Source organism: Gavia stellata, chromosome 9 (genome assembly GCF_030936135.1).
Source record: "Gavia stellata isolate bGavSte3 chromosome 9, bGavSte3.hap2, whole genome shotgun sequence".
Lineage (NCBI taxonomy): Eukaryota > Metazoa > Chordata > Aves > Gaviiformes > Gaviidae > Gavia > Gavia stellata.
Genome location: NC_082602.1, coordinates 13,770,349 through 13,790,847, shown reverse-complemented (window position 1 = coordinate 13,790,847; position 20,499 = coordinate 13,770,349). Strand labels below are relative to the sequence as shown.

General features: G+C 40.9%; 1 protein-coding gene across 1 annotated transcript in view; it reads left to right on the top strand.

The window, feature by feature from the left end:
• ZMIZ1 (zinc finger MIZ-type containing 1) overlaps positions 1-20,499 on the top strand; it is a 159,031-nt gene that overhangs the window by 110,448 nt on the left and 28,084 nt on the right. The window contains exons 5-8 of the mRNA XM_059821143.1: positions 14,792-14,906; positions 16,876-17,093; positions 18,555-18,753; positions 19,773-20,045. Coding sequence (XP_059677126.1) covers positions 14,792-14,906; positions 16,876-17,093; positions 18,555-18,753; positions 19,773-20,045 — 805 coding nt within the window. The remainder of the gene's footprint in view (positions 1-14,791; positions 14,907-16,875; positions 17,094-18,554; positions 18,754-19,772; positions 20,046-20,499) is intronic.

Sequence of the window (20,499 nt, the reverse complement as noted above, 5' to 3'; positions counted from 1 at the left end):
AAGTAACTTGAACTTTGGTGTTAGAAGCGAGCTTAGGGACATCTTTGTACCAGTGCATTTGCATGTGTGAATTTGTCTAGCAACCACTTTTGGGTTTGGGTTTTGGGTTTTTTTTTTTTTTTCCCTCCTTATTTTTGTTGTATTTATGGGAAAACGATGCAAATGCTACGCCTTTTATTATAGCCCTTGAGAATAAAGTCCTTTTTTGTAGTATAACTAATGTAATATCACTGACTTTTTAGAGCACCTGGATTGCCTCTTTTTTCAGTTGCTTATGAAATGATTGATTTGTAAACACACTTAAAAAAAAAAACAAACCAGAAAACCTTCTGTTCTAAAATAACTTATTTTTACACCTGGGAATACCTTTGCAGAAGCCAAGGTGAAATTAGTGGCCAGTCTGCAGAGAAGGTGTGGTACAGTGTATAAGCTCTCTTAGCTGTAGTTTTATAGTTTTTAGATGCCTGATTCTCATCTGACCCTTTAGCTTCTGTTCCCCTAGAGTCTATAAAGGAAGGATGAAAGCACTGTTCTATCTCATAGAGGCTGTGTGCTACATTACTAGATAAGATAGGCACAACTCTTTTCTTTCATGGCAGTTTTCCACTGAAACTGTCACATGTCAAAAAAGAAATACTTTCTTCTGCTAAACCTAAATACCAGCATTTCTGTCAATACCAGGTTACCCAATATTCTACCTAATAGTAGAAAATCCTGCCCAGTATCAAACAGTCCCTGTAAGTTTCTCTTGAGTATTGCCCTTGAAATGCTTTACTGGGTAAGACACTGGGAGTCAGTTCTAAATTACTGCTGTTTACCTATGAGATGCCCTTCTAGAAACATAATTTCTGTGGCGTAACTTCTTATCTGTAATAGCTGCAGCAGCCTCTTAGGGATTTGGAATACCTGCATCGCTGCTTCAGTGTGTGCTGTTGTCTCGTTTGTAATTTAGCCATAACCATGACTGCTCAAAATCTCTCAGGTGGTACATTAGAATGAGACATCTTAATGGCTCTTTATTTTCATGTCTGTAAGACGGTAGTGAAGTATGGGGTGAAGAAGAATTGAGTTTTCTGTTTGTTTGAATTAAACAGAAGATGAAAAGCCATTAAGTACAATCCCAGTGATCAAGCTGTTGATGAAGCAATATTTGTATTTGCATTAGATTACATTTGGGTCAAAAGCTTAGTATTAAAGTTCACAGTATCTTATCTCTACTTCACAGGGTTTTTGTGTGAATTCAAACAAAAGAAAAGTATGCTTTGCATTTCCTACAAGAAATTAATGTAGCCAGCTAGTTCAAGTTTTGTAAAAGAATTAGATATCAAATTAGAACAACCAAGAGCATATTCAAGAACCTTATGTAGCCTAACAGAGGGAATATAGGATATATGTCAGCTGCTGAATATCACTAAACAAAAAAAGACCCCTTGCCCTGTCGTTGGACTATCTTGAGTACTTCACACAGATCTTTCTCTGCTCTTGCTTCTACTAGCAACAAAATTACCCAGAACTCTAGTCAGGGACTAGAATCCCAATGTACCTGGTCCTACAGAAACGCAGCTGCTTAGGTTATTTAAAACGTCATACTCGAGAACGTATGACAAGAATCTAAATCTAAGATTTATATTTAAGAAACTGTGGGCACATACACTGGAGGGAACTCAGGTCTGGCCTATTTGTAGGGACAACCTTTTATTTTTAAAAAGTTAATTGAGTTGTGGGAGAAAACTGAAGTAGACAGATCAAGGAGGGCTTTGATAGTGATACTGTTGGTCAAATGGATTAGAGCCAGCAGAATATAAGCCATGCAAGGATGTGCAACAAATGCTTTCAGAGTAGGGACTGTATTGTGCTAATTTCTTTCTAAATTTAGTTTTTCGTTAACAGAATGATCGAGTGTTGCGTGTAGAACAAAAATTCAGCTAAATACCTACTTCCTTATGTAGGGCGATTGGTTGGACTGCAAACTGCTGTGCTTTATGAACAGCATGAGCACTGGCTTCTCAAAAAAAAATCCTTCGGCCTTATCTTTTTTTTTTTAAGTCAGTGCAGTGTAATAATAGTTAACTCAAATTTGAATGTGAGATTCATTGATTTTTTTTTTTCCCCAGATCTTATTTTTAGACTTTTTTACTGATTCATGTGGGTAAACTTCACCCCTGTACTGAAGGACCAGTAATGAGACCTATCCACCTCCTAAATCCTGTATAACTTCTAATTTAAGTCCTACTTAAAGGATTTATGGGGGACTTAAGGAGGGCTGGTAGTCTTTGGGCTGGTCCTTCTGCATAGGAGTGAAATTTCATGCTTTCTAGCTTGCAGGGAGTAAGTAACTTGTTTGTGTTGTAGTTTTCCCATCTGACATAACGTCTGTAATAACAGGTACTACTCAAGGTGGCTGAGTTTTTACTTTTAAATGAATTTAAGGTCTTTGGCAAATGCTGTTATGTAAGTACAAAATATTGTCATTATACACCTTCCTTTGCTTTGATCAAGTTTCTACTTAACGTTTCATTGCATTAAGTGGTAGACCTTTACATGTGGATCAAATTGAATCTTGGTTGAAAGGTTTCCATCAATCCCAGCGGGAATTGCACCCTAGTTCAGTTTAAGCTGGATCTGACCCATGCAAGCCCTAGGGGGCTTCTCATTTCTTGCACAGATTGTAGTTAAAGCTTACTTTGTCAATAAAAACACCTGAAAACAGACAGCTGTAAGTTGCAGTTTGGTATGTTGACATGAGCATTCGCCAGCTTCTTATTGTCCTCTCTCGTGCTCCAAATTTTGGTCTTCTGTATTAATGGCCAGCTGTCTTGCAGTTAGTGATCAAAGGGTAGTAATGTCTGTACAGGGCAGTCAAGATTGATGAAAAATATGAAGATGAAAATATTTTTATCACAAATTACTCAGTGCCAGAGGTTTTGAGAAAACTAAACAGTAGATCAAATTAAGTAGTAATTCAATATTACGGTGGGTGCTTTATTTATTATTATTATTATTACTGTTTTATGTTCAGGCAGTCACCATAAATACCTTTAATTGGTTAGACTTGCTTTACAAGGATGCTTATTTTTAGTGTTTGTTTTGTCCCTCTTTTCTTCTAATATAAACTTTACTAAGAGCTGAACTTTCAACATCAGTAGGAGCTCTTGGAAAAGAATGGCAATTCTATGTTTGAATTTTTACTGGGTGGTTAGGATTGGCTCTTACATCCTTTCTTAAGAATCAGGAATGATCTGGCTATAGCGTACCAGTAGAAACAGTGTCAGAGTTTCTGCAAAGGTTGTTGCCTTTTCAGTGTTGCCATCATAGGCGGTTTTGACCGACAGTGATAGTCACTTTAAAGACGTCTGGATGAGAGAAATGGTTAAAGCAAAAGGTCAGGTGCAGCATATACACACTTTCATGAAAGCAAGCACATAGTGTGTGTTTTATACATCAGTTTGATGTTGGGGATCACTCCTTTACTGCATGTGGCTGTGGTGTACAGGAACAATCTTTGCAAAAGAGTTCAAAACTCTGCAGGTGAAAGATAAGATTGTTTCAAAGCCTTTTCATCTTTCTGTTTGTGAAGTTGTGAAATAAATATAATTAGGGACTGAACAGGTGGTAAGTCCTAATATAAGAGAATATACACAGTAAAGCAACCTGTGTTACTCTTGATTCTGCAAGAGCAGCCTCTCTTTTTCTTCTGTCTTCCTTTCTGTCAAGAAATGTTAAAATCCACTATCCGGAGAAAAAAAGGGAAAAGTTCAGAATCCAAAAATGTTTCTGCAGAAGTGCCATTTCTTAAAAAAAAAAAAAAAAACACCTCAAGATTTGCTCAGAACAGTATTAAGTAAGACCCCTGATGCTCTAAGCATTGTAAAGACAAAACTAATTGCTTGAAAGTACTGTCCCAAGATGTTTGCCCATCTTGTCTTCTAAGTGAAACCACTGATACTAGTTTTAGCGCATACACTTATTACGGGGAGGAGGTGGAAGAAAACCTTGAAAGAACGTTGAAGCTAAAAGCAATACTTAGTACTCTGTAGTTGAAAACTGATAATGTGTAACCATTAGCTGTTAATAATTAAACCTGTAGTATTTTCATGTGAAAAATCTGCATTTCATTTTAGGTGAGATAAGTTTGTGGTCAATTCTTGTGGTAACAGGAGAGACTGAGAGACATGATCTGTGAAAACAATAATGGGCAGCTTAACTTCTCTTCAAGTATATATTCTTCACATGCTTGGTAAAAGGTATAGGATAAGGATCATCTTTTATTGTGTGTACAGCACCATGCACAGATGTGAAAATAGGGCTTTGTATTGATTAGAGCGTCAAAGTGAGTGCTATTGCGGTAAGAATAATATGTAGCAACACAACTACTATACTTTTGTATCAGATTTTTTTCTGATAAGTACATGTAAGTGTTATGTATTTCGCATTTTTTCCTCTAAGCGCTGTATATACTAGATAAAAAGTTTTAGGGTTTTGTTTTGTGAATTCTTTTTTTTTTTTTAATTAAAACGTGTCAGCTGGTATTTTTAAAAATCCCCATAAAGACTAGGCAAATATTATTTAAGGTATGCCTGCTGACTGAGGCAGAGTCTGACCTTCTGAGGCTTTGCCCTGTCTATGCTGGTTTTTAAAATACAGTAACTAACACCTTTGAAAAGACAGTTGTCATTCTCATGTTTGGGCCATATTGAACATCCAGTTCCTGAAAATGTCTAATTGATTGCAATTTACTGTTTAGTGATAATCACAATAGTATCGTGCTCTTTACATGAGGGCTGCTCTCAAAAGCAGATGATTCCTACTGAGTTCAGGTGATTTTCCTCTTCCAGTGTGTTGGGAAGGTTTCCTCTGTCACTTGTTCTCAATGAAACCAACGCAGTTCTGATGGCACTGGAGTTAAAAATCATTCAGCTATGGCAAGACCCCTAGTTTTTACCAATTTTGACTGTCAGCATGATAACTGCGTGGTGACACTGAAAGCTGTACTTTGCCTAGCTCTTTGATGCAAAACTCATTAAAATCATCAGGAGTACTTTAACTGGATTGAGTACCTTTGGATAGGGAACATCAGAGCTAAGTCAGTGCCCTTCAGCTGCTGCAGCATCAGGTCTGTGAGAGGTTTAGCAGTCCTTTTTGCCCACAGAAGGCCTGGGGGGGGGAGCCTGTGGTTCACACAGGGTAAGTTCAGTGTGAGTAGCTGTTTGCTGGGTCCCCACGCTGTTCCCATCGCCCTCCAGCCTGCCAGCCAGGAGGTGACATGGCTTCTAAGCAGGGAGGGAGTTTTGTACTCTGGCGACGTTTTCAGTGGAGTGAAAAAGAAGAGATGATTGGCATAAATGATGGCAAATACCTTGTCTTTTTTTAAGATTTTTGTTCTCTTTGCATAATTTGGCAACAGGAACACAGATGTGTATTTTGTCTAAAACCTGGTATTTTTCTTGGTGCCTTTTCTTTACATGTGTCTGTCATTCAGGATTCCCCTGTAAATAGATTACAAAAGGAGCGAATTCCTGATCTACAATTTTGTCTTTTTTTTTTAACTCCTGCTATCCCCACACACTTGGGCTCTCTCTCAAGTCTCTTCAGTATCGCAATGGGAAGAAAAGGAAATAGTCATTACAATTTGCAGTGATGGAGGGCTTTCCTAATGGTTTCCCTAAAATAAAATGGGTTAGAAATTCTTGCTAAAAAATTCCTGACTGGTTTTCGCTAGAGATGCCACCAAAGCCTGCTCAATAGACAGAGCACATCAACAACCTGTGCAGATGGGTCGGTGACATTAATTAGATACTGACAGTGCCTTTAGCAGGAATCGGTGGTTTCTTCCCGCGAAAGGGCTGTTCCAGGAATGAGGAATAGCACGCCAGCCGGGGCATCTTCTTGAATGTCCTCATCTCCACCAAGCTGAGAATGCGGGGAAGGTACCACAGGCTGTTTATGCTCCCCGTTCCCACTTACCATGCCAGGGGAGATACGACGTGATGGTTTGTTTGCCCGTGTCACTGTGTCAGCAACAGCATTTCCAAACAACTTTGACAGGCAGCATGTCGGAGACGGCTCGGAGAGACGTTTCCCAGAGCTGCCCTGTATGTGCCACGAAGCAGAGCCGTCCCCCACCGGCGAAGTCATTTGCACGGACTCGCCCTGCCCGGCCCTGCCCGGCCGCTGCCCTCCCCGCCCGGCCCGCTCCGGGCGCCGCCGCATGGCGAGGGAGCTGCTCGGCGGCTGCCCCCCGGCAGCCGGCTCCCCTCCCGCCCCGGCCCGCTGGTTTCAGCCCGGTCGCGCCTCCGGCGCTGCGGGAGCCGCTGCCGCCCTCGCCCCGGCCGCTGCCCGCGGCAGGCTGCTGGCCGGCGGCGCGGCTCGGCAGGACTCGCCCCCCGCGCCCCCGCTCCTGGGTCAGCCCCGGAGCCCCCAGCCCGGCTCGCTTCCAGTAAGTCGCGGTGGTGCCGTGCTGCCCCCCTCCCCTCCCTCCCTCCCTTCCCGCCGCGCCTCTTGAAGAAAGCGGGTTTTTTTTCTGTGGTCGGGGAGCGTAAATCAGCTTCATCTAAAATCTCGGAAGTGCAAGTCCATCAAATCTTCCTCCTAGCCGCCTGCTACACCTTGCGTGAGTCAGACTGCAGAGCTCCCGGTGCCCTTCTCGCTGTGCGGGGCTGCTCGTGTTTCCCCCTGTCTCAGAGGCAAAAGCAGAAGTGGAATCTGCTCACGCTTTCAGCGGTTCCTTCCCTGGTTGTTGTAGCAGTCGCTGACCTCCAGGCACTATGAATAAACAGCAAAGCTGGGAACAAAAGGAGTCTTCTGGCTGCCATTATCTCACATTAACATAGCAGACGCGCTGCGGTGTGAACAATGCGAGTCTCATTCGCCGATAATCAGCGAGTACCCAGGCATTTGGATTACCAAGGCAACAGGCAATGGTAGAATACTGGGTGGGTGTGTTTTTTATTGTAAAGGAGCAGTCGGATATGGAAACCCAGGTATATTGATAAAGCAGAGCAGAAGGAATGCCTGGTGGCAGGGGGGGACTGAGGGCTCGGGGGTTGCATTCCGACACACGTGAGATAAATAAGACATGGATGAAGCAGGTCTGTGCTGTGAGATGCAATAAAGATTAAACTGCATTTGTCAAGCTGAAAACGATCATAAGATAATTTCAGCATTTTGAAAAAAGGTAACAGGTGGCATGTTAATAGCAGGGCTGTTACCGGTGGATTTTGTAACTGTAGTCTGGGCTGTAGTAATGCATGGTCTACTTGTGTGACAATAGAACTGGGTGTGATGCTTTAATCTTTTTTTCCTGTGATCGGATGGATGCTGTAGTCCCATAATGTCAGACGATGGTAACCCCTTCAGCTTCTTCTGAGGCAGGAGTGGGTCTCGATAGCATTTTTGTTTCTTACCTGCAGAGTTATGATTGTTGGTTCCACATGGACAGAAATAAGTTGCGTTATCTCTGTGTCTTTGCGCGCGTGCGCACACACATGTGCATGGGCGTACGTGAAATCTGTAACGTAGCAGGACTGCGTGTGTATGCAGGGGGGTGGGGGCGTTTGCAGGTTCAGAAACTTCTGAATTAATCTAATTATTTGGGGTTTTTTTTAATGCGTTTTTCTAGTTTCAGGGGTTAGAATAAGCTGCACTAACTCTTGTGGAGCCGCGTGGTACTTTGCAGGCATGGCTTTCTAACTGATGAGACTGTGTGTAGAGTAAGGTGCCAGGAAGCAGCAGCAAGCGTGTCACAGCCTGACCTATAGCAACCCAATGTGAAATGGAAGGCAGCGTTCCCACCTCGTGCAGTCATAAGTCACCCAGGCCTCACAGGCCTTGTCAGGACTATAAAGAAAAAGTTAAGGGCATTCAGCTTCCAGAGGTACTTCGAACCGCCGGCTCAATTCGGCCGTCTCAGTCTCCACGCAAGCGGCTGTATTGTGCGTATGTGTGTGGCTGCATGAATGGTTATTGTAAATGTGTGTTGATATTTAAAAGAGCAGAGGCGGGCGGGGGGTGATAGCCACCTGCTCGCTGCAGGTGTCATCCAAACCACCAGGTTGATAAATGGCTTGCTGCTTTCACCTTTTGACTGCTTCACCTGCATCTGCTCACCTAGAATGGGTTCAAAATGCTTCTGTGTTCTCAAACTGTTTGCCAGAAAACAGCCTTCCTTCTTTTTTACAGTGAATTATGAAATTTCTAACCGCTTCCACTCTTCCTCTTCAGTTTACATTGCTCATAGCCTGGTACAGGCAACATCCAGTACTGCAACAACGCTTGAGGTAATTCTTTCTTGATAGGAAAGGACTAGGTATGGATCCTCTGTGCATTTGGAATTGGGAGAATCGAAGCTTTCCAAAGGGTTAGAGAACATAGTCATCTAGTTGGAACGAGCGGAGGGAAACAACAGACTTGAGAAATTGCGGGGAGATAATTTTTGGAGCTGTATATTTTCTCTGTGAGATCTGAATGTTTGGAGTCACGCCATTAAGAAGTAGAGGGAAATAAAGTCTTGCAAAATGCTTCCAAATTGACTTTTTTCACTTGCATTATATAAATACATCCAGTGAATTGGATGAGACTCTGTCTTATGTATTTGTTTAGTGAAATCACAATGGAGCCTTAATTTATGCCAATACCTTCTTCAAATAATGATACTAAATAGAAGAATGTGTTTGAGGAAGGCACACGTCACATAGGCAGCATCAATCAAAAGTAACTGCTAGCCATCCAAATTCAGTATACAAACTTACGACACCACCCTCTTTTTTTTTTTTGCTCGTCTTCAATGTAAACACTTTAGGGTGCCTGTACACAACATAGGCTTTTAGTTTGCTTTACATCGGTGTGTGATGTACAGAGATAGTTATTCTTTGTTTTCTTTACAATATGTCTTCATATTTTCTTGCTGAGTGTATGTAAGTGGTCTTCGTGTCCTTCCTACATGGGTGTCTCCTTGCTCTGCCGTATTCCTCCATGTGAACAGAGAACGGATTGTGTAGAATGGTTTCTACAGTCTACAGAAAACACAGCACAAAAGATCAAGGGATAACTTGCTTAAATTTTGTGTTATAAAATTTTTTTTAATAGTAATGCATTTTAATATCTGTTGACTAAAAACTAATTTTAAATGTTTTAAGTTGAAGCACTTTGGCCAAGCACGTTAGCCATTTGAAGATGGTGCATGTATCTCAGCTGGTGAGGCATTGGTTTTGTTCCCCTGAAAAAAAATCTCGATGAAAAATGAGAAGTCAGTTGTTTCCTTCTCAGTGTCCGGGGTTTTTAAAAAGAAAACAAAAGCAGATCTCTGAAATGTTTTTGATTGTCAGTAAGAGGAAACAAATTTTGGCTTTCAGGTGTCACATTGTTCTTTTCAAATCAGTAGTCAAGGCCAAGGATATTTTCAGTGGAAATTTGACCAGAAATAAATAAAATAAAAAAATCCATTTGATCTGTTATTTATGAGTAGATTGTCGGGGATTCCTAGCTTAATGAATTGGGAAAAAATTATCTGAAGTCCTTCCTGGAGCATTTTAGTGTTGCAGGAAACTGCTAATAGTGTTCCATCTGTTCTTGCGATTTTATTTTTAAAGAAGTTGTTAGGTTTTGCGGAAAATTATAAAAATGTGGTGCAATTCATGCCTGTTCTATAACATGAGCACACCGAAAAGGTGGTTCAAATTCAGTATTTGCACTGCACCATGCAAAACAGTCTTTTTCTTAAGTAAGAGCATGCTTAAAATAAGTTTATGGTGGTGCCCTAATCAAGAAGAATTGCTAACTGAATCCATATTAATAATTAAAGCTACGTGAGTGGTGTTCATTTGAGAAACCAAAGTAAAACAAAAACTAAACCTGAATGAAAGAAGCTAAGCTGCCTTACTTGTGAGACAAAACAGGCATGAAACACGTGTATTGGTGCTACAGTTACCTAGGGCTTTATTTCCTGTTCTGATTGTGGGATTTGTGACAATTTTCTGCTGCAGACAGATGAGGTTTCAGGGGGAAAAGAGGGGTGAGGAAGGAGCAAGGAGCCTTGTTTGGAGATTGTTATGTTTTAGTTTGTATTAAAGTAGTGTCACCTAGAGGCTCCAACCAAGAATACAGCCAAAGGGTGCTGGGCACCCTGAGCACACACGTGCCCAGAGGCAGTTGTAGGGGCAAAGTAAGGTGCAGAGACTGAGAGGTGCTGGTGGGCAAGAACAGATCATGAGCCCCGGTTTTGGGCTGTGTTTGGACTGTTCTGATTTTTGGCCATGTGTAACTGCAAAGGAGTGTTTGACCTGGGTAGATCTCGGACACCTCACTCCTTGTTGTCAGATGCTCTCCTCTCTAGGTGTCCATGGGTGACAAAAGAAGACACGGGAGAAATGACAGTCAGTGTTACACTGGCAATTACCTTTTTACCTTGGCGTCAGCTGAAGAAGTTATGATAGAGTCTGTAGATTTCAAGGACTGTGTGGAGCCTGTGTGTGTTAGCTACCAGTCAGGTGGGATGACTGTGCTTCAGAAACTTTAAAGACCCCTGCAAAACTGTAAAGCTGGCTTCAGGGTAAGCAACAGAAACTAGTCACTGAAAGCCCAGTTGTAGGAAACTTGATTGCAGTGCTTGGAGTGAAAAGGTTTCTTGAGAAAGCCAACATCTGGTGCTTTTCTGCAGTAGTTGATATATTTTCAGTGTTTAAAATGGAGATAGATGCTTTATGAAGGTAGTGTTTTAGACACCTGGCCTTCTCAACAAGTGATGTGGAAAATCACTGGGAAAGTATACTTCCAGTTTTTACCCTCCTCCACAACATGTAAAGTACCAATGCTCTAGGGATGCGTACTTCACTAAACCCTCTGAATCTCTCCTTCCTCAATCAATGAAGGCATGTAAACAGTGTCAGATGCACATACAATTGCTTTAATGACAACATAAACATATTTAAAACAGAGCATTTTCAAATGCCACAAATCATGTATAAAATACAGTAATTCACTAGTATTAATTTACGTAGCTCACTTTTTATTAAGCAACTTCTATTAGAATTAACTAACAGTCTGTGTCTGACATGAAGTCTGTAACTATTCCAAAGAGGCTGGGTATCTGTCTGGTTCTGTTTTCCTAGTACTGAGATAAAGAGAAGCTGTTTAGACCTAAGTACCAATGTACTTCTCCAACATAAGTGTTGTATTACTGATGGTTTCAGTACATTTGCCAGCAGCTAAGAAATCCTTCCTCCTTATTCCTTGATTGCAGTTTCACTACATCATAGTTTGAGAAGTAATTTCCCTCCATCTTTTCCTCTTTGCTCTATGGCTTCCTCTGCTGTTTGGCCTTTAATGCTGACCGGTAGTATGTATAGGTTCATTAACACTATTACAAATTTAGTCAATACTCTTTTAGTGGACTCCAGCTGAGCCCAAACTGACTCAGTGCCCTCCTGGGTGTAGTGAGAGACTTAATTACCCTTGTACCATTCAACAGGAACAATGTTGTGGGCAGCATTTCACTGTGGCTGGAGAGGTTGAAGCTTCTTTCTGTATTGGCTGCCATTTTCAATTTTAAAGAAAGGGATTTCGGAATAATTCACAGATCTGTATAATAACAGCGGAAAGCCACTGCTCTTTTGCAAATGAGAATTGGATTGGTCACGTTTCATTACGGTACTTACATGGATTTTCCATTGATGGTGGGAGTATTCCTTTGGGTTGTCTAAGGACAGAAACACCAGTTGAAAGAGTGAAGTGGAAGGACAAGTAATCCTTTAGTTGTGGCACGTGTTTCAGCATCTCCTACTGCTTGAAACCAAAGAAGCCTTCACATGGTGGAGGAAGGGTGGGTATTGTATCCAGTATGGCAAAAGTCATATGAAACGTGTGTAATTGGTGATGGGCCAGAGTGTCATGCTTGGGGAATGCAAAGGACGAGAATGCTGTGTATCTCTCATTGGGGTAACTAAAGTGAAGTTTGAGTGAAGTGAGGTCTAGTGCAGTAAGTGTATCTTAGGGTGTGTAAGCTGATGTTCTGCAAGGCACATCCCTCACTATTTCAGTGTTACCGTAATTTCTGATATTAACATTGTCTGTGATTTAAGGCTGTGTTGGATAATGTAACAGTCACGTGGTTCAGTCTGCACAATGAATGTTTCTCAACAAATTTGTACCTGGTCTTTTTTTCTGGCTTTCCTATGTTATGCTGGGTCCTGTGCTGGAGGCTTTCACCATATGTCTCAACAACATGGTTTCTTGAGGTGTCACCCATTTTAACTGTAATACAGTAAAAATTGAGTGATTTACTCTTCTTTGTAATTAGTAATTTGTAACTAGATGAAGTGATTGTATAATCTTCAAGAACCAAGTGCAGCTTCCACTGAACAAACGCTCTGACTTTGGAAAGTACAGATGAATAACATATGAAATCTCCTCTTTGTACTGTCAAGGAGAGGAACAGGTAAGAGAAACATGCTTTGGAGGCAAAGAAAGTGAAGAAATGGTTATAACTTCTTAACAGCAGGATAAGGCGTTGCTAGCTGAAAGTTTGAGTATGCATATAAACCCTACAGCATATTTGCATTAGAAGAACCTTCAGTGACTCTGTGGTTTGATCCCTGCCTGTCATTACCCTTCTTATTTACTCATACACTTGCGAAATATTTGCCTTGTCCCTCAGGTTTCATTACCTGTCCACAGCACATCGGTGGGGAATAGAGAGGAATGGCTGCAGTGAGTCCTGTAACTGCTTATGTCATGGAGAGAGCTTCTTTGTAGTCATTGAAGTATACAAACACTGATATGTGCCATAAATATCCAAACTAAATCACAGAGCAGACATCATCAAAAACAGTCAGAGAAGGAAGTAAAGTAGGAGGCATCATTCAGAGCAGGAAAAAAGAGGAAAGCTTCATAGCAGTCACAAATTCTGGGTTAGTCATCATTTGTCTCCATGCTGGTGGAGGGGACTTGCTGAAACATTGTGTCATTTGCAAATAGTAGTCACTGAAGCTATTGTCTGAGCCTCTGAATGAGAGGGGAAAGATTTTCAGCCTTCTGAGAGAAAATACTTAAAAGAAAAAACGGGCTAGGAGGACTTACTGATTGCAAGGTGTTAAATATGCCCTTATTCACACATTGCTTTATATGCACGCTGTCAACGTAAATATTACATGTCAAGCATCTTATAGAGAATTACTATTTTCCATTAATTTTCCCTAATTATTTGTTAGGGGAAATTATTCTTTTCCCTCATTTAATTAATTGTAATTGCTTTGTGATTTTTATTGCTTAATTCAATTTGGGTATTTTGAAACAAATAGGTCAGTTCAAATTCACAGTTATGTTGTAATACAATGCTGTTGTGCTGGCACAGCATTATGGAATTTGTTCGAAATTTCCTACTTGTTTGTAAAGTGTATTCACTGTTTCATTTTACCTTACTGTACTTGGGACATAGGCAGTTTTTGTCACATGTGTGCACACTTCTTTGTGCAATGCAATTCCTATTCTTAAATGATTTACACTAGGTGTTATGAACAGACTAAACAACGAAACACATAGGTAGTCCTTGATTTTGGCTCACATCACAAAAGGAAGAAGTGGTCCAAGCCTGGAGTGCTGTCTGGGGATATGGGAGAGTCAGCTCCTTGGTCTGCCACAGAGCCCTTTTTAGGACTTTGGTAGGTTGGTTGTCTCACTGTGTCTTGTATGAGTTAATTGCGTAGACTTTATGGTGGAGGCTTTGAAGCATGTGGATACAGCGCTCATAGAGCTTGTATAGTTTCTTTAGGCAAGGTAGCCCTGTATAGTATTCCAGTGACAGCTGGTAGTCCAGGCAAAAATGCAGTTCTTGATTTAAAATACACGTCAGTGGCATTTGAAAATGAGAGCAATGTGTGTGTGTACTAAATGGTATATGTATCTCTAGCTGAGGGAAGATCGTGTGTGTGTGTGTACATATATGCACATATATAGAAATCTAATTTACAACTTAATAGTATGAAAATGAGTAAATTTCAAGTGGGATATATTTACAGTTATGGGATTAATAGCTACTTTCACTGGATTTAACATATTTCATTAATTACGCTAGATGCGTACCTATCCTGTGCTCATTTTGAAACCACCGATGCTTTTGTACGAAAAGAACTGTAAGAAACGTTTGCTTGTATCTGTGGACAAAGGTAATGGAAAAATCCAGTCCTCTCATCCACATATTTATCTGAAAGATGTGTTGTATATCTGCAGTTGATTTTCTAGAATGCTGATTAGCTAATACTGGTTTTGGCATGCAGCTTATCCATCGTGTGGGAGAACACTATCTGAATTTCAATTTACTTTTCAAAATGATGCTGAACTGCTATTCCTTTAAAGGCTTTTCTGGCCATTTGGGGACCCAGTGCAGACAGCGGAGCTGCAGTCTGGTCTCAAAATCTAATTGAATTGATACGAGGCAGCTGAAGCAATGATTGTTGAAAAGCTTGAGATGGATTGCAAAAAATAAGTGTTTCTGAGCAACTTGCTTAGTGTCCTTGTTTGAAACTCTGCCCCGAGTTTATTTTTACTCTCATTGGTAACAGACCTTTATGGTAAAAGCCCTGTGCTTCAATATAGTTAAGGAATCCATTAGTCCTGTGAGGTTTTGATATGATCACATTGCTATTAAAGAAGCTTTATGCCTCTGAGAGCACTGGTCCAGTAATGGAAGGAGGAGCGGGAAGTTAAGGTAATGTCAAGTGTTAATCCCTTTGTTCCCACCAGTAACTTGCCACTGTTTAAACTTCCAAAATCTCACCCTCCTAAACATTTGTTTTTGCAGTGATGGGTCTTTCCCTTACGATTCTGTTCCCTGGCAGCAAAATACCAACCAGCCTCCAGGCTCTTTATCAGTGGTCACCACAGTATGGGGTGTGACTAACACCTCTCAAAGCCAGGTAAGCTTCATTTTTATGCTCCCTCCCCTGTAGATACAGGTTTTCACTCATGTTTGCAAAATGGAAAGCTTTTTGGAAAATCCTCTTGGGATCGGTAACAGTGCCCGTGTTCTGTTTGTTGTACATGCTGCATTTTTTTTCCAGTCGTGTCTTCTTTAGTGGCATAGGAAAGGAGGCATCTGAGAGCTTGAGTCAGTAACTCCTTTAGCTGCATGCAAATGTCAGGCTTGGGTTTAGCATCTATTTTGCACTGTATGATTTCGACACTAAAAGCATGATTTTGGGGTAATCCCAAACCTCTTGGGAATTTCAGATTGAATTTGAAGATTTGTTTTATTAAAAATAAAATTTCTAGCTAAATTTGCCAAATGACAGTTATTGTTGATTTTACCCAGGGTTGTGTCATACTTGTGGGCTGGTGAAATCCACTGTCTACCCCCACTCTGAGGTGCTAACTACCAAGCTATAGGCTGTACTATTTTCAACCTCTCCTGTTAATACTGCCTTCCTTTGCAAAAATATTTCCATATGCATTGGAGCAAAAGCATGAGCTCCTGTCTTCCAGGTGAGAGCCATTCTTACTGGATTTTCATTCACTTCTCTCTGCTCTTACCTCTCTTTTTCTTCTGCAATGTATAATGAATTATGCTATACAAAAAGAAGCAGCTTTAATAAGGAGATGCCAATTATTTGTAATAGTGTGCTGTCCAAGGGGTGTAGCACAAATCAAGCTCTCACACAGTCTAGCTTTTTCTTACACCATGGATGAAGTTCTCTAAACATATCACTATCTTTAATGAGCGCAAATGGTACATAAATCTAACTTGTCTTTTCTACCTTTTTCAAAGCAAGTGACATCAGATCCCATAAAAACGTCTTTGTGGATTTTTTTCAAAATTATTTTAATTTTGGTCACAAAATTAAAAACAGAATTGTTATGGATTGAGCCATTTGAAGAAGAAATCATTCAGGGCCAAGTCATATAGATACTCACATGGCAGTTACATAAGTACTGGTTGTGGCAAAATCTTCCTTCAAAAAATAAAGAGGAAACAGTTACAGGATCTATAACATCACTTATTACTGATAATATTAATAATTAATATTGAGGGGGAAACTCTGAAACATGAAGCTTGATTGTAGCTGTTCAGAGCAGATTGAAATGAATGACAGGGTTTCCCATAAGTCTTCATGCTCCCTGAGGGAAAGGAATGAGCCAGGCTCACCGATTCCCTTTCACAAATTCTCACAGCTGGTGACCTGGTCTTCTGCAAAAATCAGGACCACTAAATTTCTTCCCAGGTAGGAGACAGTTTTCCATACAGCTGGTCCATGAACAGCCATATTTACATCTCAACAGAAATCACAGCAGTTTTGGTTCAACTGGAAAAAAAATGCTTCAAACAAGGAAACCAACTCCTTTTAAAAACAGAACAGAGGATTCTTTTTCTAAGAAGCAATAAAAACCACTGACAGAGTTGTGTACACTTTAGAGACAGTTAGATTCAAGAACAGGTTAAGCCACTGAAATATATTATTTCACAGTCTTTGCATCTGTAGTACCCTTTACAGTATGTCAATGAGACTGAATATTTGCGAGTTACTTCAAAGTCCTACATCAAAAAAAAAAGAAAAAGCATGTACTTAATCAGATGAATTTGTCACCTACAGAGCATGGCTCTAGCAGGTCTTCATTGTAACTTTTTTCATAGGTGTTAGTTTGGGTTCCATCTAGTTAAAAATCTCCTGTGAAGGATAGTTAGAGAACAGAAACACTTGTTTGTTTGGAAATGGTAAAATAAAAGGAGAAATCACTAGGTATGTGCACCTAGATATCAACAAGGTGTATGTTCGTTAGAGTTCAGAGTACGGGGTGGTTATACTGTAATTTATTGATTGCAGCAAATCAACTTACTTTGCTTGATGTTGTTCAAGGTACAGCCCCTTATTTTCATGTTTCTACTCACAGGTGCTGGGAAATCCAATGGCAAATGCTAATAACCCTATGAATCCAGCAGGAAATCCCATGGCTTCTGGGATGACTACCAGCAACCCTGGAATCAATTCCCCTCAGTTTGCTGGACAGCAGCAACAATTTTCAGCCAAGGCAGGCTCCACTCAACCATACATACAGCAGGGCATGTATGGGCGACCCAATTATCCTGGAAGTGGAGGCTTTGGTGGCAGGTAAGATTTACTTGTGTGAGGTGGAAAATGGACGTAAAATAGTTGATGAAGCTTGTTTTAGTGACCTGGCAGAAGTGTCACGGGCTTATTTTAATTACATAAAGTCTCAGTAGCTATTTTATGCTGGTTAACTGAAGTGTATACTGCTTTTACAGCTTCGGAAATCAGCTATCCAAACTGCAATGAAATTCATCACAGTAAATGGAAATGGCTTAGGTCAATCAATTAGCTCTAATAAACCCCAAAAATAAAGTTTTAATTAAGAGAGATTGTTAAACAGAGCACAGGCTTAGGAATGATTAACATTTAATAAGGCCAGGATGTGAAAGGTATTGATGGTATAATTTCTACTTGTGTATGGAGGAATAAGCTTGAGTATTAGGCAAAGCAGGTTTCTGTGCAATGGGATGTTTCTGCCCAAAGACTTACTCCACAGCAGGAATTTGAAAAGATTTAGGGGTGAAGATGTTTGTTAAGAGAGATGGTCAAGCTGTCTATTTGTTTTGGGGAAGTAAATGCTGCATTAGTAAAGTAAGCGAAACCTAATAGCCTGGGTTTTGTTACATTTTGCTTTTGTTTGTTACATTTGCTACATTTTGTTACATAGACTTTCCGTGTTTATGCTTTGTAAACAAGGGTGGTAAGTGCACTTAACTGAAACCACTGTTTATGGTTCCTCTGCAAAGACTGCTGAAAAGGTTGTTAGCATAGTCAGTCTAGTGTGAAGAATGTAAGCCTGGGACTCGGGGAACTTATCTCTCCTTTCATCTCTGCCACTGATCTACTGAGTGACCTTGAACAAGTCAGAAAGTTTCTTTAGCTTTGTATTAACCTCTGTAAAATGGGCACAGTATGCTGGCCCATATTTATCAAGATAGTTGATGTCTTGGAGTGGGAAAGGCATGATTTAGCTTAATTTATCTTATGATCAATAGGAGAGCTGGGTAGGAACTGCAAAATACATTGTGAGGGATCCAGTAGAGCTGATTGCATTTGGTCTCTCCTGGTCTTTCTGCTGAGGTTCAGGGAGGAATGCTTTTACAACGTCAGGAACACTTGGCATAATTCCAGACTGAGGCAGATGAATGCACCGTATCAAAGAGGAGGAAGGTCTCTGTTCATGCTGCTGTGCAGTCTGTCCCTACACTATTGGGAAATGGAGCATGTATTAACTTTCAGGATTTCAGTTCAACTTCACAGTAAGCTACAGAGCTGCAAAGCAGTTCACTGCCCCCAAAGCGACTGACGGTGATGCCTTGCAATCCCAGTGGCAGCCCTATGACTGTTGCACCCGAGCAACACTTGCATCTCCTGTACACACCTAATTCCCCATCCTGCTGGCTTTTGTTAGGCATTGATACGTGGTTTTGGAACAGTTCCAGATGAGGATCACACAAGCGTTCAAAACAAAATCCACCAGGCTGTCTTAAGTCTTTCTCTCTTTCTTATCTTCCCTGTCAGTTACCCTGGAGGCCCAAATACCCCTGCAGGAATGGGGATCCCCCCACACACGAGGCCACCAGCTGATTTCACCCAGCCAGCTGCAGCTGCCGCTGCTGCTGCAGTTGCAGCTGCAGCTGCTACAGCAACAGCTACAGCTACAGCCACTGTGGCAGCCCTTCAGGAAACGCAGAATAAGGACATGAACCAGTATGGACCGGTAAGAGAGTAACGCTTATGTCTTCATACCTGCCTGATCTGGACCGTTACAGGGAATTGGGCTGTCCTTCTTACTCCTCTGGTTATTAGGGTGCCTACTCTATTATTTTTTTTTGTGCATGAGCATGGTTATAAATGCTTATGAGAAACTGCTGGAATGTGTGTATGTAAGTATGAGTCAGTCTCCTGTGTTTCTCCCAGTAAATCTTGCCTAACTGTATTTTGTAGTTTGGAGATTGCCCCTTAAAAAAAATTGAAGATTACCCAAAGTTACAGCTGCATCTGATGTGATATATTATTGCTGCCTTTGCCAGCCCTGTGAACCTCTAAATTTGAGTACCCGGTGAAATGTTCCAGAATCTTGGAATAGGTTTTGTACTGCTTGGGTAATTGTTTATTATGCCAACTACAGTTGGTTGGTTGGTTTTTTTCCCTTCAAACACGGAAACAACAGTAGAAAAGATACTTGCTTTTTAATAATGTTGTCTATGAGAACAGCTATGTGAGACATGCATTTCTGGTGATCCATAGCCTCCAGCATGTCATGACTTCATGTAATAATTTTTTCTTAAATAAACAAGGATTTGATGAATTCAGGCTTTTTACTCCTCGGCTTTTTTACCTCTCTGAGTTTTGAAGTATATGGACCCATATGCTGGGTGATGTAAAGGAGCACAATTTCTTACAAATTGTAGTATTGTGCTGTATTTACACAGCCAGCTTCCTAACCTGTTACCTTACAGTAAGAGACTAGCCAATCTAAACGATTTAATTGCTTAGCTTAGACTTATGTCTGTCTTTCTGTCTTACGCCTTCTACAATTCCAATTGAATTATTATAAGTAACATCACTGCCCATCAAATGTTGGAGAACATTGAAGAAAAATGCGACATATATTCTCCCCTCCTTTCCTCCCCCGAAAGCATGTTCAGCTCCCTCCTCCCATTTTAAATGCATGTCGCATTTTATTCTTTTTTTTTTTTTCTTCTTCTTCCGTTGAAGGTTTGTTCCTCTTTCCAGATGGGTCCAACTCAGGCTTACAACAACCAGTTTATGAACCAGCCTGGTCCTCGTGGCCCTGCTTCTATGCCAGGCAACATGAACCCAGCAAGCATGGGAGCAGGAATGACACCTTCCAGCATGAGTGGGCCACCCATGGGCATGAACCAGCCTCGGCCTCCTGGAATGAGTCCCTTCAGTACCCATGGGCAGAGGATGCCTCAGCAAGCCTACCCAGGCCCACGTCCCCAGTCTTTGCCTATACAGGGCATAAAGAGACCATATCCAGGAGAGGTAATAAAACAAATTATATTTTGCGTACAGTGTGTTACTTTAACTAAAAGCTGCAACATGCTGGGTAACATGTGATGTGCTTCCCTGTACAATAGGTACATCTTTGTTCCTGCCTTGGTAGGAATACTGCTGTTAAAACACAAGCAGCAGCAGCTCTTCCTTTTTAGCTTCTAAAGTATTCAGGTTGTCCCTTGCTATGTTAGTCAAGATGACAGTCATTAAAACCAAGAAAGGCCCAAAACTGGCTGAGCCCTCAAAATGTCACTTTGAGATTCTCACGCTAGATAGTGAATTCACAGACCTTAAGCAGACTTTCTTCACAGGAGTGGATTTATTTAACGTGACAACTTAAAAGAGATGTTGAAGGTGAAATACTTCATTTGAGCCCAATACGTATGTGATCTGCATTTTCTTGGATGGTTTTATTGTTCTAAAGAGATACAAGGCATACATT